General features: G+C 31.6%; 1 protein-coding gene across 1 annotated transcript in view; it reads left to right on the top strand.

The window, feature by feature from the left end:
* The window catches only part of LOC139098209 (zwei Ig domain protein zig-8-like), an 80,689-nt gene extending 62,371 nt beyond the window's left edge, over positions 1 to 18,318 (top strand). Inside the window, exons 10-12 of the mRNA XM_070650339.1 lie at positions 12,736 to 12,835; positions 15,317 to 15,624; positions 17,761 to 18,318. Of these exons, the coding sequence (XP_070506440.1) occupies positions 12,736 to 12,835; positions 15,317 to 15,326 (110 nt within the window). The 3' untranslated portion in view covers positions 15,327 to 15,624; positions 17,761 to 18,318. The remainder of the gene's footprint in view (positions 1 to 12,735; positions 12,836 to 15,316; positions 15,625 to 17,760) is intronic.
* The last annotated feature ends 8,120 nt before the right edge of the window (positions 18,319 to 26,438 follow it).

The following is a 26,438-nucleotide window of genomic DNA, read 5'->3' as shown; positions in this document are numbered from 1 at the left end:
CTCATTCAATTTTTAAGCATTTACGCTTCATGACTTTGTCATAAAAAAAAAATTCGCATGAAACGGTTATGTAGGTCTGCAAAGTCATGACATTTCAATAACTCGATTCTGATATATTAAATAAAAATGTCAATCACTTTCAATAAGAAAGTGTTGTGCTTGAAATAAATAAAAAAAATCAGAACAATAAGATGACAATGGGAATATTTTGCACGTTGACAAAATTGATGACAAAGGAATGAGTTTGAAGAGAAGAATAAATAATTTTATTTGTTGACGACTTTGAAATGAGTTGATGATTTTCAGTCAGATTAAATATTTTTATAATAATGAAAATGTTATTTCTGTGGGCTTTGAGAGGATCTTGGCTTATAACTGCTTAGTAACTAGGTGAGTAAATTGTATTAAATCAGATGTAGGTGAGGATAGCAGAATTGACAAGATTGCATTGTCAAGACTCCTCCACTGGATCCCGGAGACTCACCCATTTTGGTAGTCTAGACTATAGTGGAAACACTGTTTTTAAAGTTCAGGCTCCCACAGTTCTGCCAACGATGATTCTCTGTTAACAATTTGGAACTTCATTGTTACTCAGGCTATATGAATCAGTCAATTGGAGCAACTTACAGCTCTCGTTTAGATTTTTCAAAACTACATTTAAATTCCGGGTCCGTTAATTACTACCAGCATTGCCCAAATCTCCATTTCTACCTTGATCTCATAACATTAAGCAGTTTGCTTCTGAAAAATGACAATATTTGGAAATGACAGGATTTGAACAGAATACCTTTCGAGTTACCACACCAAATTTGAGCCAATTACCTTTCCAGTTACCCCAGAAATTTAGAAATGGTAGGATTCGAACCAACTACCTTCGAATTATCAACATCGAATTTTAGCCAATTACCATCCAATTACTCCACAGAGGAACTCATCTGTTTCAATTTCACGCTGATTTCTTTACTATTTTAAACCTTTCTCGGAATAGAGTTTAATACCGCAAACAGTTTAAACTTAGATAATTCCTTAAATAAATTCTTAGAAAACAACCAACTCGTTGAGTAAATTAAGATTACTCACGCTGAACTCGTTCTGAAAGTCACGAAAATTCCAAGTATAACTTTTATAGACACAAACTAAACATAACAATACCTAGCAACATAGAATCGCTGACGAGAAAGTAAAAGGCTTAGCCAGAATTCCATTAATATATTTTAGTTTCTTACTTTGAACAATTCGATTACATTTCTTGGAAAACTTAATATGGAATTAACTTCAAATCTCCTCCTAATACCGGAGATAAAAAGCTTTACATTATTGTATGCTGTATGTGAACATGAAATAAAATCGAGCTTTAGTGCTCTTGTGGAAATGATAAATAAATAAAGCAGTTATCATAAAAAAAGTAACAAATTGAAATTTCATATGACTCTAATTATGAGCAGTGCTATAGTCATTGTTATCAGATACATAAAGGTATAACAATTTTGTTACAACTTCATTTCCATTCATATCTTGTTTAATTCCTGACTGGGAAAGTTCTTTTTGAAGAACTTCTTCGAAGAAACGTTTTTTCCTATCCGGTTTGTTCGTAAGTGACGTAACTTGAATGATGTAGATCACAAAATTCTATGGTTTGGTCAAGAGCCGCAGGGCTGCATTCCTGCGTTTTAGATGCGCAGACCTGCATTTTTGAGCTGTAATTTGTAGATCATCAACTGGTTTGGTACGTACGCCTGTACTCTAACAGGCAAAGATCATACTTGAATTGTACAGAATGACCCGTACAGTACCTAAAAGCGGTCTTTTTGCCTGTTAGAGACAGTTTGCGACGAACCCTACAAAATTCATTTTTGTATGAACAGTCACACAGCTCCAGATTCCCCAACTATCTACAAATAAGACCTCATTTACCAACAACCCCACCTAGCATCTCCCGAAAAAAGAAAAGCAAGCATATTGTTTATGTATAACAAGAGAAAATAAAAACAAAAGCGGCAACAACAGTATAATAATAATAAAATATCCAGCATATAAAGTAAGTCGAAAGAACGGAAGGAATCGAAAAGGAAAGGAAGAAAAATATTCACATTAGAATGAATATGAAAGAATTTCCATAAATTTTCTATACACACACTTTTTTTTACATTCTCATCTAATATTACATTTATCTTCAGCTACGACTGAAAGAAACAGCACAAGTCTTGTGAAGAAAGATGATAATGAGTTCATTAAGGCATGCATAAGACATATTGAAGCATAAATGATAAATATGTTTTCCTGACACATAAATGTTGTATGTGAAAATTATTATACCTTAATGTGACCATCCTTATGACACGTAGCTGGGTATTTATGTGCGTGAGATTTTAACTAAATCTTCATGCATACTTTTGCTAATTCCTTGATGTTGATGGGAAGGGGAATGATGCTAAGGGGGAATGATACTAATCCCCTCTATGTTGCCGTCGTCTTTGAATAGTCCCGAGCTGCATAGGTTGGTAGTCAAGTCGCTTTTTTGCTGCCGTGTTAACAGTCATGCAGTCATGTTGTGTTTTCGGTGTCTATTTGGATATAAGGGTTCTGTACACCGACAGCGACATCGAAACGGTTTCTGAGGACGTCCCAGTAGACCTGCCTTTGACTTTCCATACCTTTGACAGAATTTAAATTCCAAAATCCGCTCAAAGGCAACAATACAGCACTGAATACCACTGAACATCCCCATGAGGAAACAGAGTAACATTTCCCTTAATGTGCAGCTCAGGTAAACGATTATTATCATTCATCCGACGGATGTTCATGTAACACAAGATACTGTTTTGTTGTGACTGTTAATAAGACTTGGTGACATTATAGCCTGGAACAACAAAACAACAAGAATAACAGATAACAGATAAGGCATATGCCACTCGATGCCTCCATACAAATGAATAGATATTATTGAAGGCTTTTTGCCTTTTTGGCCATTGTTAAATGAAATGAATGTGGGATTATAGTGGAAATTTATGTTACATTATTATCGTTCTGGGCATCCCCTATTTAATGAATCTTATCTATGTCAGGAATGATAGCCAAGAATGGATTTTTTATGGAAATGAGATGAAGGAAGAATTTCAATTGAGGAAAAAATCTGTTTAGACGATGAAAAGCTTTCTTATGGTCTGTGGATGTGAGTTTTGATGTAAATGCAATTGCATTTGTTTTGATGAAATTCTCTAGAAATTCCAATGGTTGAATACAATGGATGCTGTTGGATGCAGATGGAAAATCATCAAGTATTGTATGGGTTTTCTAATGAAACTTCCCTTAACCACTGCTGAACATTTCACATGAAATCATCTACTTTAATAAACTTGTTTAAAGTTCTTTCCACTTCCACTCTGATTGCTTTACATCCATTTTGGTGATAATTATTGGAGTGACTAAATGTCTGAGCACAAAAAGTGTGTTTTTACTTAAGGGGCACATTTTGGGATGCCACGTGGAGGATGAAAATCATTTTTCTAATTAAGACTTTTTTTTTTGTTCCTTTTTCTCGTCTATAATCCATCCATTTGTGATTAAAAAAGTTCTTGTGTTATTTTTTGTGTCTCGTCCAGTGTCCATTTTTGTTAAATAGAAAAGTATGATGGAATATAATCCAATTGTCTGTCTGTATTTGTTCTCATGTGAAATTTAACTAAATGGAGGATTGAGGGATTAAAGTATTGATTTGAGATTATGGAAATGTCTGGCATCATTGGAGGAATGATGGATATAGGAATGGTATTGTTATTCAAATAATCGGATTGAGAATGAAAAATTTATTTTAATTTTATGGAATTTCTTCATGGAGATTCCATGAAATGGATGTATGTAGAATTGGGAGAACTAGTGGTTGACTTCAAATCTGATCATATGTGGAGGCAAACTAAAGGTTCTCGATACCTGGACCGACATTTCTTGAATTCTGCCTCTGGATATTGTTGAGGCCGAGATTTCAGGAAACCTTAGTGCATTCCCCGTGGTATGCAACGCTTTTGACCAAAAATTCTGCCGGGATGCGTACATTAAATGTCAAATTACCTTGTCTGAAGTGGAAAAGATCAGTAATCAGCGGGTTTAATCTTCAATCATCGGTTATGAGCGGTACTAAAAGCAGAGAATGTTATAACACTAGCTATCAACTAGCTATGTCCCTAACTGTTACTGACAATAATTTAACAATAATCATCAATTTCAAATGACTCAAACCAAGAACAAATACTCTCACAGTTCCAAAAAGCGCCCTAAAAATCCATTCCCACACAACATCAATTCCAACGCTTATTTGTATCCAAAAAAATGAAAGATTAGAACGAGAATGACACTATGAATTATCCCTTAAGGTATTTATGTGTAAATTATCAAGGGTCCCATTTATGCATTATCATTTTTTTGCTACTCTTGCTCCGTACTTTAATCATTCTTTGACCTTTCGGTTTTGGAAAAAAAGGGATTAAATAGAACATGAGATAAAAGTTTTCTTCTGTCATTCCCTATGAACCAGATAGAATGGAAAATGAAAAAGAAAGTCATCAGTAAAAGTTCATTAGAATAATCTCAAGTTAATGCGATGAGAAAAAGAAGTAAAAAGTTTTTGGAGAGACGAAAAAGTTTAGGTTTTTGTGGAACTGATTGAGATGTTTTTAAGAGATTAATTTGTGATCGAATGGAGGCTTTGACTGTGGGAAGAATATCGTACCTGGCATGTTGTCTATGGAAAAGTTTATAGTTTATTGGCATAATTATTTTATTAAGGAATAAGAATAATTGAGAATAACATGTTGGTCTGTAAAGTTTTTGAGGGTAATGAGGAAGTTTCTTGCTTGTTCTCATCATGTGGCTTTAAGGTTTTAGGATAGTAGTTTTAAAATTACGGTTTTATGCTTGTATATTTGGATTTGAGTTTGGGAGGAGTTTGGCTTTCAAATGGAAGATTAGTGAAGGATATTAGAGCTTTTTAGAATTCGGCTATGAACTGTTAGTCTGCAAATGAATCCTGCATTTTAGAAGAGCAAGCTTGAAGTTTTTAGCTGCATCTTATAGTTCGTCCAAGGCTGCAGGTCTGCAACTTTGAATGAACCTTAGTTTTTTTGGATTTTTTTTCTGATTTTCGAAAAATTCGAAATTAATTCCGAATAATTCGAACTGAAATGGAACTAGTTGAAGCTAATATTCTTTAAAGTCTCACACTTTGTTGAATTTTCCCATAGAAACCTTTAACAATAGTGCAAGCTCGACATTCAACAATAACTCAAGCTTAACTTTAAGTCCTTTAAAGTCTCGAAAAAAATAAAAATTTTATCCCAAAAATCCTCTTATTATAATCTCATCAACTCGATTCCTTTCTTTTTACAAAAGCAGAAACGTGTCATAACTTTCAGAAAATAATCCTAAAAATGATCAAAAGAAAGGAAGTTAAAAATAATTTCCGTATCCATGAATTCATATTCCCTTGTTAAGCAGAAAAAAAGACCAAAAATTTCTTGTACAGCACAAAAAGGAATAAACTGTTGCTTATATTGTAACTTAATCAAAGTTGGAGACGTGGAAATGAGAGAGAAAGCAAATCTCAGAAAGAGAATTAAAAACTTTCTCCTTTTTTCCCCGTTCGCTTCAATTATAAATTCTGGGAAGAGAAGTAAATATCGAAAGGTAAAGTTTGGACAAGGTAAGTACCAGTGGAAATGGGGAACCTTCCAATGAAAAACAGGAGCAAATTTTTTTTATCGATTTCAAAGTTAATTAAAAGTTTTGGTTTGTAGAGAAATTTTTTTAATGCCTGAAGTGAATGAAAAGTTCCGCAATTACATGGTTTTTTTTTGTTGTTGAAAAATTCACTGATGTTTTGGGCGCTGTTTTGAAATACTTTGAAATTGAGAGGAAATTTGAGGAAAAAAACATGAAAAAGTTGTGGGAAGAAACAAACTTTTTTTTGAAAACAACTTTCAAAGCAAAAGTTTGAAATTTCATTGGAAGCAATTAAAAAATACAGTAAATAATGAGGATATTTATTCAAAATTAGGGTAGATACATACATAATGTGATTCAAATTCTTCCTGGAATTGATTGATGAAGGAAATTCCTTTTGAAAGTCGAACATTGAGATCGATTTTCAGATTATGGTAAAAATTCTTCGGAAAATCCAAATGTTGTCTAAACTTTATGTCGAAAAACACTCAAAAAAGAAAAGTTTTAACACGACTTTTCAATTTTTTTGGTAAAAATTCTTTAAAAAATCCAAATTTTCCTGTATTATGTCGAAAAACTCTCAAAAAAGCTTAGTTTTACCTCAATTTTGCTATATTGTGGTGAAAATCTCCCGAAAAAGTCGAATTTTGCCTCAATTTATGATGAAAAACTCTTGGAAAATCCAAATTTTGTTTCAATTTTTTAATATTATGTCGAAAAACACTCGGAAAAGCCAAGTTTTGAGAATTTTCCTATATTGTGGTGAAAATCTCTTGGAAAAGTCCAAATTTGCCTCAATTTTTCTATATTATGATGAAAAACTATTGGAAAATCCAAATTTTGTTTCAGTTTTCCATATTGTGGTGAAAATCTCTTGGAAAAGTCCAAATTGAGTGCCTAATTTTCCTATATTATGAGTGAAAAACTCTTGAAAAATTCAAATTTTGTCTCAATTTTCCTTTATTCTGTCGGCCCTTCTGCGGCCAAACACTCGGAAAAGCCAAGTTTTACCACAATTTTCCTATATTCCATGGTGAAAATTTCCAACGGAACAAAGTCGAATTTATGCCTCAATTTCCCTCCATTTTAAGGCGAAAAACTTTGAAAAACTTATAAATTTCCTTTCAGTTTTCCAAAATTAGTCTCAACCATTGTGCAACCCTCAAAAAAGCAAAGTTTCAAATTCAAATAATCAATATTAGGGTTCAAAACTCTCAAGGAATTGACTTATTTTCGTATAAATTTTCTTTTACCAGGGTTTAAAACTACCGGAAAATATATTTTCCATCTCGGTTTTCCCATTTTAAAAAGATAAAACCTTATAAATGCGATACCGAGAAATACCGCAAAATACAAATACCGCCAAATACCGCGGTATTTGCATATAAATACCGCCGATACCGCCTAGTTTCTCAGCCAAATGGGAAAAAAAGACCAAAAATTTCTTGTACAGCATAAAAAGGAATAAACTGTTGCTTACATTGTAACTTAATCAAAGTTAGAGACGTGGAAATGAGAGAGAAAGCAAATCTCAGAAAGAGAATTTTTTCAAAACTTTCTCCTTTTTTCCCCGTTCGCTTCAATTATAAATTCTGGGAAGAGAAGTAAATATCGAAAGGTAAAGTTTGGACAAGGTAAGTATTGGAAATGGGGAACCTTCCAATGAAAAACAGGAGCAAATGTGATTTTTTCATCGATTTCAAAGTTAATTAAAAGTTTTGGTTTGTAGAGAAATTTTTTTTAATGCCTGAAGTGAATGAAAAGTTCCGCAATTACATGGTTTTTTTTTGTTGTTGAAAAATTCACTGATGTTTTGGGCGCTGTTTTGAAATACTTTGAAATTGAGAGGAAATTTGAGGAAAAAAACATGAAAAGTTGTGGGAAGAAACAAACTTTTTATTTTTGAAAACAACTTTCAAAGCAAAAGTTTGAAAATTCATTTCAATTAAAAAATACAGTAAATAATGAGGATATTTATTCAAAATTAGGGTAGATACATACATAATGTGATTCAAATTCTTCCTGGAATTGATTGATGAAGGAAATTTTTTTTTGAATAGTCATTAGGAGATCTCAGAGCCAAAGTCGATTTGAGCTTTATATGGAGTTCAGTCGACAATTCTGACCGTATTAAAAGAACTAAGAACTCTTAGTACCGAAACTAAAACCTGGGCCGAGACTTCTCTTAATCTCTTTTGAATTTTTCAAGATCGAAACTTCAAAAAATTCTAAGGAAGTCTTCAGGTAAAGTCTCGGTCCCGGTCTCGTCAATGGCCTCGGTCTCAAAAATTCGTCATTCCGAACTTTGAGAATCCTCAGATTCACCTAACTTTAAGTCTCAAAGAACATACTGAAACAATGTTCATACTAACAGTATCAAATCTTAGTCTAATAAACTAAATGAATCAACAGAAACATATTGCTTGTTAGTGTTGATCGTAAGAACCTCTTTGACATTAGTCAGCTCAACCAAACTTCGACCACAACATAAATTCAACTCAATTTCCCAAAAACACAAAACCGCAAATCCTTCATTCAATTTGAACACTCAATTTCCTATAATTCTACCTACAACTGCTAACAAATTAAAGCACTACAAAGAACAACAGAAACAGAATTTCTTTTTTCTCACTTCTTATTGAACCAAGGAATTAGTCAATTGGGAGTGAGAAAAAAAAAATGTAATTAAATATTAATGAAAGGAAAATTTATTTCCAACAAGAAAATTACTGAGAATTTTTTTTTCTTACAAGCTTTATTAATGGATGGTGAAGAAGGGGTTCAATGAATTTTTTATTGCACTAAAATGGAAAACAAAGACTCGTAAAATTTATCACAAATTAGATCTTTGAGCGTGATTTTCTCATGGGGATTTAGTTGGAATTTGATGTTTGTTGATTAATAAGTTGTTTATGGATTTGTGGGGTAAAATCAATCAATTTTGATGGGATATGAGCATGGCAGTTTATAAAAGGTTGAGTGTTGCTAACTGAGTGCTGACATACACCATCCTAAGCCAGGAGTGATATTAAGAGCATTTGGTGACAATCCAATTGATAATTGAACTTCAAAAGTCTCGCTTCCTCATTCTTCCTTGCTTAAATACTCGCTATTCTGCTTAGAGCCCTTCTGCGGCCGTTTCCCATTCACATACAACAAGTTCAATTGCTGATCTCAAGTTCAGGCACATCAACTCACAATGCCATGCTCCAGCAACATAACTAAAATATCCAACAACATCTTCAACAAGCATAATATCATATCTAATATCACAAAATAAAATTTCACAAAAATTCCTCCATAATACCCACGTTCAACAACATCCAAGCTTCTCCATCTCACAAAAAGGAATAAGAATCACTTATGAATGAAAAATGATCCTTTATTTGCTTGTGTTGTATCCTGTCAAAGCTACTTCACATCATTTCTTTTATCTATTTATCATCTCATCGTCCCACCATTGTGCATCTGCAAATGTCTTTGACATTCTTCAAGAGTTCAAATGTGGGGGAAATGAAGAAGAATAAGCAAAAGATTCTCAAGTGTCAAGGTAAATTGATTGAACGCTTATTCAACTTTTTTTCCGTTGCGGAAGGGTTTAGATTCTTTTCGGGAAGTAGTTGATGGTTGGATGTTTTGATAATTTGCATTTGAAGCGATAAAGCTACCTAACTTTTGAGCTGGAAGGAATGTGATTAATTTTGAAAGCGAATGTTGCAAAAGTTGTGGTTTGAAAGTTAATTAATTGCTTTTTGGATGATTTCTAGTCGTGGAGCTGCATATAATTGGTTCAGATAGGGATACATCTGCTCAGGAAGGAGGTTGACCTCGAGCTTCCTCTTCTTTGAACAAAATACTGCAATTTTGAACAAATTTTCATAAAAAATCACAAAACTCCACCTTCTTATCTTACAAACATTAAGCTCCTGGGTCATGGCACTAATATCATTTGAATCTAGGTCATTCGATGCTTACAAATGGATACAAAATGAAATTCTATTCTATTTGATTACAAATTCAACGAAAATAAACAGAAATTTAAGAAAATCGTATTGACTCTGCAGCCATAAAAAATGCAAAGCTTTATTTCAATAATCTCATCAAAATTCTCTAAAATTCCAATCTCAAAAGCAGTCTTTATAGCATCATGACTAAAATATCAATCGAAATCAATATAAAAGAATCAACAGAAATATAATAAAGCTCTCATCACAAGCCATAACAATATCACATTAATCCTTCATAACACTTGAAAGTACATTAAGCTCATCTTAAAAGAAGCATCATAATGGATTTTTTTCACCTGCTATCAATTTGCCATAAATGCGCTATGAAACTCTTTTTTATTACTCGTCTGTGATTGTTTGTAATTTTACTTTTGGGATTGCATGTTATGACGTACGGTAAATGTCACAAAGTATAAAAATAAGAAATTTACGATAAATAACTGTTGAATGGAAGGTATTTTACTTCCATTTTTGATACATATTTATGATAGATTATTTTTGTTTATTTAATGAGATTTTCAATTTGTTTGGGATTTAGTTTCGTATGAACAAGGTTGTTATGAGAATGTTAATGAATGAATATTTAACATGATGTGTAGGTTGTGATGAATTGTTTACTTATTTTTGATATTTTACGATTTGTTTTTGTCAAAATATCAAGAATGTTCCGGGAAAATGTTATGTAATTTAGACAATTATTTAAACCTATTAATATCGCCCGAGCAACACATATGAAAGAGGCTCTTACTTAGAAGCCTCTACATGGAGCTTTTAAAGCTCTGCACAAGCTCTATTATGACATAGAAGTGACTCCAATTTAGAGTTAGTAAAAGAACTTTAGCGTAGCCTGAAAAGCTCTAATTAAAGCATTTAAACTTATTTAATGTCACACGGAAACAACTTTCATTTGGCCCTTAGAGAAGCCTTAAAAGCTCCGCGTTGAACCTTTCTTCATATGTGTCACTCGGGTCGTTCTCTCATTAATATTTCTGCTGATTTGAATACAGCTTTACCAGAGTTGTTAGCTTCTGAAATTAATTTTACAAATATTAAGACATTACCTATACTTGGTAATTGCCTCTGTTTAGACTCTTGAGTTACTTTCTCTGAACAAGTTGATTTTGGAAATTGCTTTTGTATGCCTAGAGCGCTTGATATGACCATCCTTGATATGACTATGGGAATGCTACTTTAGCATAGGCAGTCGCCTGTGATCAAGGTGTATGCAAACAGGGTGCACCAGCAGTACGCTAAGCATCCTCTTCGCTACACTACCCTTCATCGTAACTTTTACATTGCTTGATCGTCAGCACTTTATTTAGCTGTATCAAGGAAGATCACGAGTAGGTTTAGGACATTCGGTCAACTTCGGAGTTAGAATTCGATCTACCCTATTCCTTCCTATGTTAACATAGACTAGCATAAAGTAGCCAAAACATATACCCTTTGTGCCTAGAGCTCTGCATTAGATAGACTTTTGGAAAGAAATCGACGGAAGTGACAACTCTTGAAAATATCAAATTCTGTCAACACATTGAGCTTTTTGCTCAAAAAAACAATCTCACTTCAAAGTCAGTTCTATTTATTCCTTTTAATCATTTTCACATCGAAAATGTCAAAAAATCCCAAAAACGTATCGTATAACAATAATTAATAAAATTCCTTTGTGCCTAAAATTTCATATCTAAAATTAACGAAAAATTAATTAAACAAATTCCATGAAAAAAGTTCTCAAAATATTTTAATGAAAATATGAAATTTGAAGCAATGGAACCATTACAGCATCGGCAGAAGTAAAATAATATAAAAAACACTCCAAACTGCTTTTCTCACATAGAACATAAAATTAATTATAAATTGCCTCGAGGCGCCGAGTGGTTGTACATTATTTCAATTATCTCATAATGTTGATGATGTAAATGAAATCAGCGCGTCCATTCATGCTGGAAAATTTCAAAATGAAAAGGAATCCATTGCGTTGTTAATTAATTAAAAAAAATATATATTTAATATTTCAAAATTTTGCGATTGTTTTCATTTTAGAAATGAAAATAAAATTGTTTTTTTTGATTTGATGGTTGTGGAAATGAGTTATATGACAAGGGCAATGACTTTATGGCAAATCAATTTAATGGCTTTTGGGTTCATATTGGTAGAGCAATCATATAAATTAAGAAAAATTTCGTGAAGATTGAGACGTAGTTTTTTATAATTAAATGGATTTACAGTGGGTTTTTTGAGTATTGAAGTCGAGAGGTTGTTGATCTTTAAAGTTGCTAAGGATGATGAAGTAGTGGAAGGAGGCAATTAGTTGGTGACGACGAGCGAAGCTTTAAAGGCTTTACTAGACATCGTTTATTAATATCATGTGGTAGTCGCCTCTATATGGAGTCCAAATGGCATCCAGATCAAGGCGGCTTCCAGTTGTTGTTAATATAAGCAATTTAGCGGAGCTTCGTCGCGGAGCCTTCTTCCTTTGTATCGCTTGTAGTCTAAATTTTGATGACTTTCGTTTATTTTCATATTATTTCAATATTTTTTTCTGGAATTTCCATTATTTGGTCAATTTAAGTCAGTAGCAGCCAACCTCTGTCCAGCGGCACACCAGCATGTCATAAACCTCATGCCGTGTGTGAGTTCAGTCGCAGTTTACCACTAAGGTGTGTCATGGTACAAACAAAGTTGTCTACAACTGATCTAAGTCTCATAAATACAATTCTTTTGGAGCTTCCCAATAAGTCAATCTAAATCCAAAACTGACTTTATTTTGTCAAAGAAAATGAAGACTTTTATTCTCTTACAACATCTTAAGAAATTGTCCAAAATGTAATAGAATAAATGACAGAACAATAAACGACAAGTAGGACATAAGAATTACACACAATTCGCAAACAGAAAAAGACAGACACAGACGTAGAAAGGAAGATTAGTGAATTTTTCTGACAGTTTTTGTAACCTTTTTTTTTTGCTTCCTCTTCTTCTCTCATTTCATTCCATTTCATTTGATGTTAAGCTGAACACCCGGCAGCCATTCAAAGAGCGGACAGAATACAAATTAAACTGTATTTGCTATGTTTTACAATTCTCATTTACGTGGCTTCATCTACAAAAAGGTAAGCGTATTAAATTTCACATTTATTTTTTTTTCTTTCGTTCCTTGCTACTTTAACTACAATATGTATGTACATAGAGATGTAAAATGAGATCCGTTAAATTTTATTCCATTCTCATTGTTGTTTTATTTAAATGCGAGAATTAAAAGGAAAGGGGAATAAAAAGGGGACGAAAATGGATAATTTGAGGACACAAAAAAAATTATTTAATTAAAATGTTGTTTGTTTAAAAGAAAATTTAAGAAAATGTAAATTTGCAAAAAAATGAGGAAATATTTGTCTTGTTGTGGACGTTAATTTTTTAAAAAATGAGGCACATTTTGGGTTAATTTGTTGATATCCATAATAAGAGGGGTGTATCCAGAATTTTTTAATAGGTACTTGAATTTTTTGTAAGAAATCCAAGATTTTAGCGATTTTTTTGGGATTTTAGTTTCAAATTGTTGGAAAATTGAAGAGTTTTGTTCAAAAAGAAAGAATTGACCTCCTGGATACGACTCTGATTCTAAGTTTGCTTTCTTCAAATTTCTTAGAAGCACTTGTACAACATTTTAAGAATTCTAATATTATTGGCTTCAGAATTCCAATAGTGTGATGCCTAAACATAAACAGAGTGTAATCTGGGGTATCGAGTCATATATAGACGAATCTGACATTTCATAAGGTTTCAATCGCCGAGTAATTAGGCAGGGGTTTGATTTCCACCAAAGATCGATCAATCAATCATTATATAGAGTTCTGTCGATATGACAACAATTCAGGCAAATCTGATCTAAACATTGGAAATTCCGAGAATTCAAGTAAACGACCCCAATGAATTTTAATGACTATTTTTAAAGACAAAAGAAGAAAATTGATTATTCATATTATTTTAAGGTTATTATTATATGCTTTTAATTTTAAAATACATACAACATTTGAAAATTAAATTTCCGAGAAATTCTTCAAAATTTGCTCATTTAAATTTCATATCAAATTTCAAATTTCTTCCATTTGTTCCTAACTTAATAGTAAAGGTATTTAGCAGAACCTTGGCAAAAAACCTTCAAAATAATCATTTTAAATAATTAAGGAACTTTATATAGTATAAGAATACTAATTAAATACAAATCTTTACTACGCATCAACTCGAATATGCAAATTAACAACATCCGCCTTGAAATCAGCATTTTAAATATTTACAACAATAAAAAAGTATTTGACATGATCAAATATTGAAAATTCTGATTCAAATTGAAATTAAAACGTCCCCAAGGGTTTTTCTCTTTATTGCTTTTTGTTCACAGTCATTTCATATTTGAGATGAAATTTAATAAAAGAGATTTTTTTAATCAAATGTGACGTCACTTTGAGACAAATAAAAAAAAATTATGTAGAATTTCGGAATTACCTTAAAAAATGCCATTTATTTTCGGAATAAAAATTTCATAAATAATTCAATGGCTGAAAAATTTCGCTGCATCTATTTCCATAAAAAAAATTTGTCTCGTGCAATTTTTTTTTGGTCCTTCATGAATATTCGGATGTCCCTTTTTATCTCACGAATATCAAATAATAAGTTGACAATGTTGAAATGAAAAATTTAAATTTATATTGAAAAATTTCTTCGTGCTGAAAATTTTTTTTCGATTCAATTTGTGGCTTGAACATTCAAATTAATTCAAATTATGTTAGCCAATTAGTGGATGGAATTTAAAAAGAAATTTATATTTCTTGAGTTTGGGGATTGTCTTGGAAATTGAATTTTGTTGTTGACTTCAAAATGATAATCTTCTTTGAAGTGGGATTTTAATGTTTGGAACTTACTCGGCTTCTTGAGGCTCTTGAGCAAATGTACATACATTTCCTCACAAGCTGGTCCGAATAGGAAATCGAAATTCATGACTCACAAGCAGCCCTAATGGGACTCGAACTCATGGCCTCTCGATTACATGTCAGATGCTCTCAACTAATGAGCTATCGAGAGTTGTTAAGTTTCGTGGCACAAAGCACATTTAAACCTTCTTCACCATCCAATACTAATTGCACAGCACATATTAAACATTTGTCAGATTCAGGATACTAGAGTATCTAGAATTAACGAGATAAAGGCCAATATCAGCCATCACAGTACCGACAGGGCATCTTTGTGTCTTACTGTTAATATGATGATGTAGGGGGCATGTAAACATGTTGTGCTGCCGGTACTTAATTAATTTCATAATTTCCTGGTCGTACTGATCAACTATGATCCATGGTCTCTCTAAGAAGGCATCTTGAGCTGGTTCCAACGCTGACTACTCTTTGTCAATTTTCAATACCAAATGCTACAATGTCTCTGTCCTACCAGTGCCTATAAGCATTGTTAATATCAGATTATGCAGTTATATCTTAATTTATTGCTTATTTTACTTATAACTTACCTTATAATTGATCATAAATTTACCTAAAAACAATAGAAAATATTTTCTAAAATTTTACCTCATTTTCTTCTCTTTTCAGCTTTCATTAGCAAATAAATTGGTCATAAGGAACCAAAAAGACCTAAGAAATTTCTTCCTTCCTGTTTAGATAACACAAATAAATTTGTTCAATTTATGTTCATTTTCATCTACAAAATATTACACTCTGAGATGTTTATTTGAATGTGTTTTTTTGGAAATGCTGAGGATTCATATTTATTGTATTTCTACAAATCTTGAAGACTGATCTAGTGGAAAAAAATGTTTAAATTTCTATTTATATGCTTAACAGCTTCCTTTCAACAGTCAAGATTTAACTCTCTTTGCTGTTATTATTTGTTTTAAAAGGTAAGATCTTGTTGACATTTAAAGTTATTTTTTCAAAAAAATCATTGAATAACTTCCTACTTTTTCAAATCATAAATAAAAGCTCTTCAACTACATAAAACTCATCTCAAACGACGTTTATCTTAAATTGAAGCAATTAACTTTGCTTGGAAAATTTCATAAACTTTTCTCAAATCAAAAAAAAAAAAAAATTCAAAAGAAGGTTAAATTTATTTTTAAAATTTTAACGAAAAAGTTAATTGTAAGTCAAGTGAAAAGAAAAGTTTTTAATGATGATACGATGCGATGGAAGAAGAAAAAGTTTATCATTATAGTTCAAACTTTATCATTCGTTAACATCAGTTTTGTCCAAGTTGTGTGCTCCGAGACACTAGTGCAGTGTTGGACAACTGTTTATCTGAGGCACATGTTGATGGTAAGCTTCGTCATGGTCTCGATCTAAGCCTAATATTGCATTTATATATCATGCTTGAAGGATCCAGTCTTTTGACACTCAAAGTTTTTGTCTAAACTTTTGGAGACACTCAGGTTGCTCACCACTGCACTATTGCTTGAAAATGCAATGATCTGAATGCCAAATACAGTTTCGGTCGTGACCAACCACCAAGATGTACCATGACCCAATAAAGCTTGCCCACCACTGCATTGCATCATCAAATCAAGTCTTCTCTGTTTCTTGTACAGCAGTATTATGATCGATAGTAAATAGAGCTTATACAAGAATGATGCATGCTGTGATACTGCATCAAGATGTGTAATTAAAGCATTGAATCCTGATATCAACATTTTAAAGCTTAGATTGTTTATTTAATTTATAAGTTTTCTTTATCATCAATTAAATCTGCCTCCTAGAAGTATTAAATCTTAATTGAACAACTTTTGTAAGGTTCACAATTTCCACAAGTTATGAAATATAATTCCTCAATTTCTTGATGTAAGATTATGTTTACATTTTGAAGAGAAATTGAAGAGAAATATCTTGACTTTCAAGTTTTTGATTCCTTATTTAATCAATTATGAATGGTTACATGACTTTCACATTAAACATGAGGTATGGAGAGAGTTTTGGGTACTTTATGGTAGCTTTGGTCAGTTATGTACTTCAAATAATATTGATTCTTGGAATTGTTACTTTATTATATGAGAAAAATGAGTATTGATTGAATATTGGCAAGAGAACCAACTACTTCTGTCCCATGAGTCATGTATGACTCCTTTAAAAATAAGGGAAAGAGCAAGGAAGGTTTCTAGAAGTCTCTGTTTTGATTAATTTCCGAGATCTAGATATAGACTGTGACTATAAGGAAACTTTTCGAATGTTTGGTCTGGAGAACCCTCATAAGCAAGGGAGTGTCTAAAATGGGGTTTTTGGTCCCCATCTAACCCTCAACAAGCAAATTTCTCCAATTTGCTGGCATTTTGAGAAAAAAGTTCACAAATCTCACTTAAAAATTGGGTAACCCCTTGATGATCCCAATTATTTACATAATTACTGGAACCATGCTCCGACTTGAAGCCTAGGTTGCTACAAAATGCATTAATGAACCCAATATAATCAAAGAATCTCTAACTAGATCACTGGTTAAGTACCAGCCTTCAAATGTGACATTCCATCAAAGAACCAAAAGTTCCATAACCTTGCACAAAGAGACTTAATCACAAAATCTTATCAATTATTTGTTCTAAAAGATTGAAGCACTTGTTTACAATAAACAACTAGAAAATTGTCGGTCTCCGAATATAAGTGAGTGTTCATTTAATATTTCATACATATGCTGTATGTTTTGTTGCTACACAATACATGTTGTACGATAAATATTAAATATTTCTAGAGGATATGATTTAAATTTTTCATCAAAATAGTCCTTGAGAGAGTTTTATGAGAAAATTGTTTGGGGTTAAAATTAAATTTCAGCTGCTGATGAAGCAACAAGAGAGAAGTTTTTGATTTAATTGAAAATATCTCTCCTTCATTCTTTTAATTCTTTATACAAAGCTTAATCCTCATACTCAGCATGTCACATAATAATGATGATATTGCAAATTGCAACTATATCTATCAAGTCAAACAGAAATGACAGGAAAAAAAAGAAATTTATTTAATTAAAATTGTTTCCTCCTTTATATCCTTTACAGGTGTTTCATGTTCTGAGACAACATCGCATCATGAAGCTCTCATGAGATAAAAATAAGGAAAAAAAAAGTAAATTGAAATGAAGAAATCAGACGATAAATTAATTTAAGTAATGCACACGTGGAATGGAATGAGAATGTGTGAGAATCGTTGAGATTTTTATCTGTACATATAGCAATACATATATTGACAGTCATGTAATAAATGCGAAGCATCAGCTTCAACTTTGTAAAAATATAAAATTACACAAAAAGCATTTTCACGTTTCACATAACATTAAAAAAAAAAACAAAAAAGAGATTCTTAACATTTTAATGTGTGTAATATAATTGAAGAATTTTATATGACAATGAATTGAAAATGCAGCGGTTGAGTGACGAAAAATAAAATTTAAAAAAAGGAATTAAATTAATATTAATTGTTATAAATTAAATGAAGAATGAATGGCACTAATGGAATTTTTTTTGTTTATTGTTTCACATTGGGTTGAGTTGTGTGCATTTAATTTAATGGAATGTTCGGAAATTATGTAAAGCTACAAGAAGCATTTTTACAATTTTTATAGTAGGGTTCATTTAAAACTGCCGGCTTGCAGAGATATGGAAGAGATAAATGTTATAGATGTAGCTATTGACGAGATATATGGAACACTGCCAGTCTGCGCATTTAAAATGAAGGAAACTTACGCCTGCGGATTTTGGCTGAACCTTAATTTTTAGGCTCTCCAAATGGTAAAGCTTTGTAAGAAAATAATGAACCAAAATTCGTACTTACTTCTCTGGCAATCCAGATCAAATGTGATCCATGGCCTGCCTCAGTCGGCGCATGAAGCTGGCTCTAACTAAATAACTAAACCTTTCTTCTCTTTACCGCGTTACGTAATTTCCGAACATTCATTAATTCAATGCTAATAGTCGACTCAGAATTTGTATGTAAATATTGAATTGAGTTGAGTCGACTTAATGCATTTAAAATTTGAACTCTGGTTCAAGAGCAAAGGTCAAACCATTTCATAAAAACTCATAGAAATTGGAAATTTTTAAGAAGAATTTTACATTTCTTTTGAAACAAAAATAGAAAAAAAATACAATTTGAAATGAAACAAAATTGTAAAAATCAGCGAATTTCAAATAAAACTGTAAAGAAAATTATCATAAAAAGTCGTTAAAAAATGAATTTTTTTAATAAATTTAAATAAAAATTTGAAATTTGAGTTGAATACAAAATGTTTTAGTTTGCTAAAATTTCAAGAAAAATGCATTAAAATCTCTCAATTTGAATTTTTAATCCAATGTTCCCACAAACTTTTTCTTCAAATTATCTATCCAGAGTTTGCAGGACTCCATGTGGAGTCCAGACGCCAGTTAAGACGTCATTTTGAACTTGTGGAGTTCAGAAGCCAGTTGAGACGCCAGTGAAGGACTTGTGGTGTCTTGACTACAAAAGTCCTGCCAACTTTAAACCTAATATTTTCCTTAAATTTAATCCCTCAAAAATTCTTAACTTTTATCCCTCAACTCTTTAAATTTGTCTTGCTTATAGTTTATTCAGTTTCACACTTCCGACTTCGTTTTCTTTATAAAAAGATCCATTCATAAACTTATAGTTTTTGTCATATTTTAAGAATAAAAAAATGTAAGATATAAAAAAGTGTTGGATGAGAAGAAAAAACTTATTTAAAGTTGTACAAATGAAATTTTCTTTAATGAGGTTCATTATATCTTCTGTCAGCTTTGTTCAAGGGATGGTGGTTGTTGAGGATGATGAATATCGGAGATGGTGACTGTCGAGATGGCAACAAAGAATGAATTTTCTCAAATACGGATTTGAAATCAGTGACAAAATTAATTTTTTGATGAAAATGAATTTGTAATGAAAATTTGAATTTTGAACAAATTTTTGAGTTTAAGGCTTAATATTTTCTTTGTTTTAACTTCTTTAATTATTTTTTATGTACAAAATATAGTGAATTTGCATATTTTAAGTCACAATCATCCAAGCAGTATCCAATATCTGTAAAATATTAAACAAAATGACTTTACAAAGGTTTTATAACAATGAATCGATGTGCAAAGAGTTCTCCTTCTTCAATTGTCATATTTTGCACAGATTCTCGATTTCCTGAATGAAATCTATCCAGATTCTTGCATAAAAATATCTTACCAGTATTACAAATGCCAGCAAAACTTGTGAATATTGAGCAAAAAGTAATTTTGTTAATGTTGTGTCTACAAACTCCCACAGGATTATGAACTCCTACTACAAAAACTATCAAGTGCTATGTCAACTCAACAAATCAACCCACAATGTCACTATCCCTTTGCCATAACAAACTTCTCTTCCTGAAACTAAAAACTTAAAAAAGTTAAGAAAAAAATTGTAAAAGAAGTGAACAAAAATGAATCATAAGAAAATTAATAAGAATAAAAAATCATGAACCTAATAATAATAAGAAGAAGTAAGAAAGTGGACGATGAAGAATAAAATTTATTAGGTTAAGTAAAACGTAGATGAAATAATGTTAATAAAAAAAAAAATGATGAGGGAAAAAAACTAGTGTAAAATAAGTTAAACAAATATAAAAATGTTCTCAATAAACTGAAAAGTCACTTTTAAAAATATAAAGTAATCTTGTCGTTCTTATTATCATTGCCAATTCAATACCTTTCAGCATCGTTGCAGTTTCAACATTAAATCTCTTGTGTATATAAAATTGATTGTATTAAGAAAGAAGCTCCTTCCAGATAGCTTTTAAGCTTTATCTCACGTCTCTCATAATTGCAGCTCTTTATTGTATGACACGGAATTGTGAGCAATCAAAAATCTTCGCTTTATTGCTTTTAATTCCCATGAAAATTTACAGAATTGCAGAAAATAAGCATCCATTTACAATGATGAAAGCACATGTACGTTTTGTTTTGTTTCACATCCGGTGTTTGAATAGTTTGAAGAGATGTTTGCAATCGTGATGTATTGAAGGGCTTCTTGAGTTACGAGAGTTAATTAATGAAAGCTCCTTAGGGGCCATTTGAGGATGGTGGCAATCTGCGGAAGGGATCATTGGCGAAAGGCGGCAATAAGAGTCTTGAAACTGCGGAAGGGGTGTTAACCAAGCTAGCAACTTGGCAGAAGAAGGAATCCTCTGAAGAACGGGTACACATGTGAGAGATAGTAACTTGCGAAAGAGTAATCGACTGAAGGCAGCAAATTGCAGAAGGGGCTATCAGCAGAACGCTCCAACCTGCAGAAAGGATCATTGATAGAGAACAATAGCCTGTAAAAGAGTCCACATGCAGGAGATGATCTGGTAAGCGACAAAACCAAACTTTTCCAAACTTCAATTTTATTTCCTTTTTAAAGTTAAATTTTCAGATCTTGTGAAATTGAAAAGGAAGTATAGCAATTATACTTATAAACTATTAAGCACTATGAGATACTCTCCACATAACTTGACTTTCCAATACTGTTCATACCATTTAAAGATTACGTCATTTGACATGATTACTGATTTCTCCTTAGAGAATATATAAATCACAGTTAATTGCATATTCCCAAGGTGATTAAATCCTACAACATTTATTTTACATCAGAATGCTAATTTACAAGAGTCATTTATGGCAAGTCAACTCATCTATGAAAACTACATAAAACTATTTTCTGATGAATTTTGCATGTCATTGTTATAATGATTTGTTGAACAAACACCAGAAAACCCCTCGAAATGAGTTGACATAAGCTCAAAAGCTTTTCACTCAATTTCATAAATGCTTTTTTTTTAAAATGACAGAGATAAATGCAAAACAGTTCCGGATGGATGAATACGAAGAACAAAAAAAAAGTACTTATGTAAGCTTATACGGTGCTTGTGTTAGCAACAATTTCACATTATTTGCTTTATTGTTATTTCCAATAATTTAATAAAAAGCCTTTTAGTGTGATTATTTGCATGACGTGAATGAGATTGCAATATATGACATTGTTATGAAAATTGGAACAATAAAATGGGGGTAAATTAATTTGAAGATGAAATATAAATGACATTAAAATCATTTTGGATGGAATTCAAATGTTTTTAAATTAATTGAAATGCGCGCTGCGTCGACATTATATTGAGTTATGGACATTTTAATTATTTGACAATTGATTTGTTATAAATTGAAATCGGTAGTTTGTGGTTTGGACATGAATTCCTTTTTTAAATTATTTAATTGAAATTAAAAAAATATCAAATTTTAAAAAATTTCTAAAACTTCAATTTTGGAAAGTTTTGTGATTCAAAAATGCAAATTAAAATGGAAAACTAGGACATGATCAAATTATTTTCATTCATTTCACATTTCTAATATGAATAATTGGAATCTAATGGACATTATACAATGAATCATATATTTGAATCAATCTAAAAAGCTTTTATTTTTGCAAACATAAAAATCAATAGAGAAACTTTTTTTTGTGTCTAAATGGAGCTTCAAAAGTTTTATTTTTTAAACATTTTAGTTGGAAATTATGTGTTTTAGTCAGGAGCGTAGTGAGGATTTCAGGAACACTATAAATTGACTTTAGATTTCAACTTTAGTTCCAACATCTGATAAGAACAGACTGCGATTAGATGACCTCTGAAGTGACATATCATGGCCCATCATGGAAAATTTCATTGAATGCCAAGTTTTTAACTATACAGATGATCCATTTATCGCAGCCAGATGTTGCGTACATGACATTCAGGTGGCAATTGTAAAGAATATTTCTACTCAATAATTTCAGAATTTATTGGATTACATAATGCCTTCAAAGATTTCTGGCTACACTCCTGATCCAGACTTGATGAATTTATCAAATTTTTTGGTAAAATAAAATAAAAAATGGAAAAGTTTATTGAATAAAAGTTTATTGGAAAATTACAGATATGATGCAGTATTTAAAGATAAATGAAATGCACAATGGGAACGTTCTGAATTGACGTAATGCTTAGTGGAAGCTTTGCAACCGTTTACAATTTTAAATTAAATTTTTTTCAACAATTTCTATTCATGAATTTTTTAACAAATCACTAAGTTTAGTGGAGAAGAGCCTAAAAATTCTTAAGGGCTACGTAATTTCCGAACATTCCCTAACTATAATTACTTTTAGTGAATTAATTTCTAGAAAAAAAGTTGTCAAAACTTTAAAAAAAATGTGTTGCCGACTTTATTTCGGATAAAACCATCAAATTACTTCATGTTTTTTCATCCTTTTTATAGTGCCAATACCCGTATTCTCTAACTATCTTGTTAACAAGACAGTTTTGTACAACAATTGCTCTCTTTTTTTGGCTATAAGCCATTTCATGTTATTGATATTGAGTACAAAAAACGAACAAAATCTTTGTCCTCTTAAGAAAAAAGGCGGGTATCGTAAAATAGTCGATAATGTTAAATTTATTGTCATTTAAAAAGAAATAAGACGAAAAAGTTTACATCATTACAGCGCAATTAAACAAAACCAATTTGTAGAGTTTTCATTTTCATTAGAAAAGTTTTCATTTTCCTTTTTCATTTTCCATTTCGCTTTTATTTGATCCTTAATGAGATGCTTTATAATTTGATAATAGCACAATTAATTGCCATTTTTTCGCTTTGATATTCCCTACAATTTTCTTCATTTCCTGCTTTTCTCCTTCATTCACTTTCATTTCTGATGACAACTTTCTTTCGACACGAACGAATTCCTTTTTTTTTTGCACAAATTTTTGTGCTGGTAAAATAAAAATTGCTTTGAGCGTTCATGCTTAACAAAGTAGGTCAGGAAAATGAGGGAAGAATCGAATAAAATAAGGAAAGAATTTATTGTTATTTTGAGAGGAGAAAAGAGATAAGGAAGACGCATTTTTATTTCAAAAGTGCTGTTTTATGACGTTATTTATTTTTATGTGAAAAAATAGTTTAGGGATACATTGATTGTTGAACATATTTGAGTTTAGAATGTTATGTTGTCTAGCCCGAGTGATACATATAAAGAATGCTCCACCATGGAGCTGTTAAGTCACTTTAAATGCTCTTTTTACTATTTGCTTACACTATTGTTTAGTAGTCTCGATTTCGATTAATTTTCTATACGTAAGACCGACACTTTGATTTCAAGAGAATTCTTCGAAGTCTCAGTCTCGACAAATCTTGATCTCTTGATCTCGGTCTATAGAACCCTTAATTAACACCAAATGGAAGCCGTTTCTATTTTACACCCATAAAGATGCCAAAAAAGGCTTCCATTTAATGTTAATAAAAAAGATTTTAAAGCTACATACCCGATCGGTAAAATTCGACGAACCGCATTTTTCGTCATAAAACTAGCTAAAAATCAGATAACATGGGGCTTTTAGGGATACTTCATGTGCTACGGTTTATACGGCCACTGAGCGTTTCCTAAGCTAATATCTTGTGCTTCTCAGGGTAGTTCAGTCTATCATATATGTAACTCGACATAGTCAACCAATGCCATGACACTCTATATCATATTCACTTCCATATAAAACTAAAGCATAATTAATCCAATTTAAGCAATATCAAGCATGTGAAAGTTTTTCGATGTAAATAAGCGTAAAATTAATTTTAAAATTGCATGCAAGCTAGAATTTCGGATTTATGTACATTAATTAAATCTCATCACGCCTCTATTGTACAATTTAAGGCTAAATTCATGAACATGATATTAATCTCTACAAAATTTTAATTGCATTTGTAATTTCCAAGTATATCACATCGCTGTATTTAAGTTGATTAAAAATATTCAAGTAAGCATCAGCCACAAAATTGTAAATCAATTAAGTAACTGTAAGTTGAATCTCTTGTTAGCATCTGCCAATTACGAAAAAAATGAGAATCTAATGAGTAATTAAACATAATTTGTGGAATATCATCTACGATGAGTAATTGATTTTTAAATTCAAGGACGTCCTTAAAGAGCTATGTGTATTCCAATTAAGCAAGATTTGCTGGAAATGATCCAAAAGCTCAATCAAGAAAAGGATCGGAGAAAATTCAATTTTGGTTTAATTTTTTTAAGGGTATCAAGTGACTTCTAGGAAGTTTTGATAATTGGGGTGCAAATTAAGTAAAAAGTGCTGTAGACCGTAAAATGAAAAATATCCACAAAATCAACAAGAACCAAACACAAACAATTCTTTTTCCCAACTTTTCATCATTCATCGTCCTCAATTTCCCATCATATCCCCAATCAAGCTGCTAAAATAAGAAATGATGAAACATTTGAATTCTAAATCCCAATTGCAATTGTCCACTCCCAGGTATGTACATACAATCAATAATGACTATATAGGCACAAACATTTTTTCTATCTACATGATGAAGGTAAAACAATTTTTTTTTGAGAGATGGAAAAATATTGGCATAGAATTGTGTATTTTTCATTCATTCACTTAAGCCATTTGGGAACCCGCATCAAGATTCAATTCAAGTATCGATTTTTGTGTCTACTTTTTTTCAGTGCTCAACAAAACGTAAAGTAAGTCAAACGTGGAATAAAAAAGATGAGAAGCTTTTGTTTTTTTAGTTTTAGGAGCAACAAAATGGCATAAATTTCACTTTTATATGCCATTTTTGAAAGGATATAGGAAATACAAAAAGGAAGTTACGTCATATCTAAAGTAACAAAAATAATGAAAAAAAAGGAGACGGAATTGAAGAGCTTCAATAAAGCTTTATTTAAGATCCTTACAATGACTTCCTCAATTTGTGTCGGAATAAATTTGAGATGCCCGAGTGATACATGACTTCAATTTGGTTGTTCTGGCAATTTTTGATCATTTTGAATTCTGTCAAATTCTTGAAGCATTCCTTAAAGATACAGGAGAGGTACGGACTGTAAAAAGGCAAAAGTAGGACTCTCAGACTGTTGAAAGTCGGATTTGGTGAATTCCAATACCAAGTCAGAGCAACACCAGTTTAGGAACATTCTGTGCTCTTCGGGACACCTTAAAAGCTTCACCAGTAACATGATTAGAACGAAAAATGGTGTTATTTTTGGGTATATGCTACTCGGGAGCCATTTCTTCTTGGTTGGAACTTGGGGGAGATTTTATTTGTTTTGAGGCTGTTTAAATTCAAGGACATTAGCTTTTAGTGTGTCAAATGTGTAGCTCATATGTATGTATATGTATCTCAAGTTTGTGATTGATTTTTTACTCGAAATCGTAACTTTTAAATTTTGACTTAAAACTCTTTGAGATCTTAGACAAGAATTGAAGGCAAATTTGAAGGAATTATGTTGTGAAGAATCATTTTAGAATCATTTACTCGATGTCAATTAAATATGCAAATACAAAATCTCTCAGAACCTTCCTACTTCTAAGGTTCCAAAGAAGAAAGGACACATTCCCACATCAAAGCCTGAGTGGGTCTCAAATCCACGCTACTCTTAATTAAATGTCAAGTACTCTTACTTATTCAGCTACCAAGGGCTGTTAGCAAGCGTGGCACAAATCCCACTTAAATCTTCTTCTCTATCCAGTGCTCATCACACAGCTCTTTTCGTTAAATTCGTCCACAGCAAAAATCCAACGAAAACAATTCCTAATAAAACTGCCACAGTTAGTCTTAATTCAAATTAAATTGCAGCAAAAAAACTTTTTAATTTCCATAACTTCTATTTTTTGTATAAAATGTTCATTATAATCTTGACAATC

This window comes from Chironomus tepperi, unplaced genomic scaffold (genome assembly GCF_022539635.2).
Source record: "Chironomus tepperi strain 1889 unplaced genomic scaffold, CSIRO-AGI_Ctep_v1 contig_445, whole genome shotgun sequence".
NCBI classification, from domain to species: Eukaryota; Metazoa; Arthropoda; class Insecta; order Diptera; family Chironomidae; genus Chironomus; species Chironomus tepperi.
The sequence above is the reverse complement of the archived record's forward strand: the minus strand, read 5'-3'. Positions and strand labels throughout refer to the sequence as shown.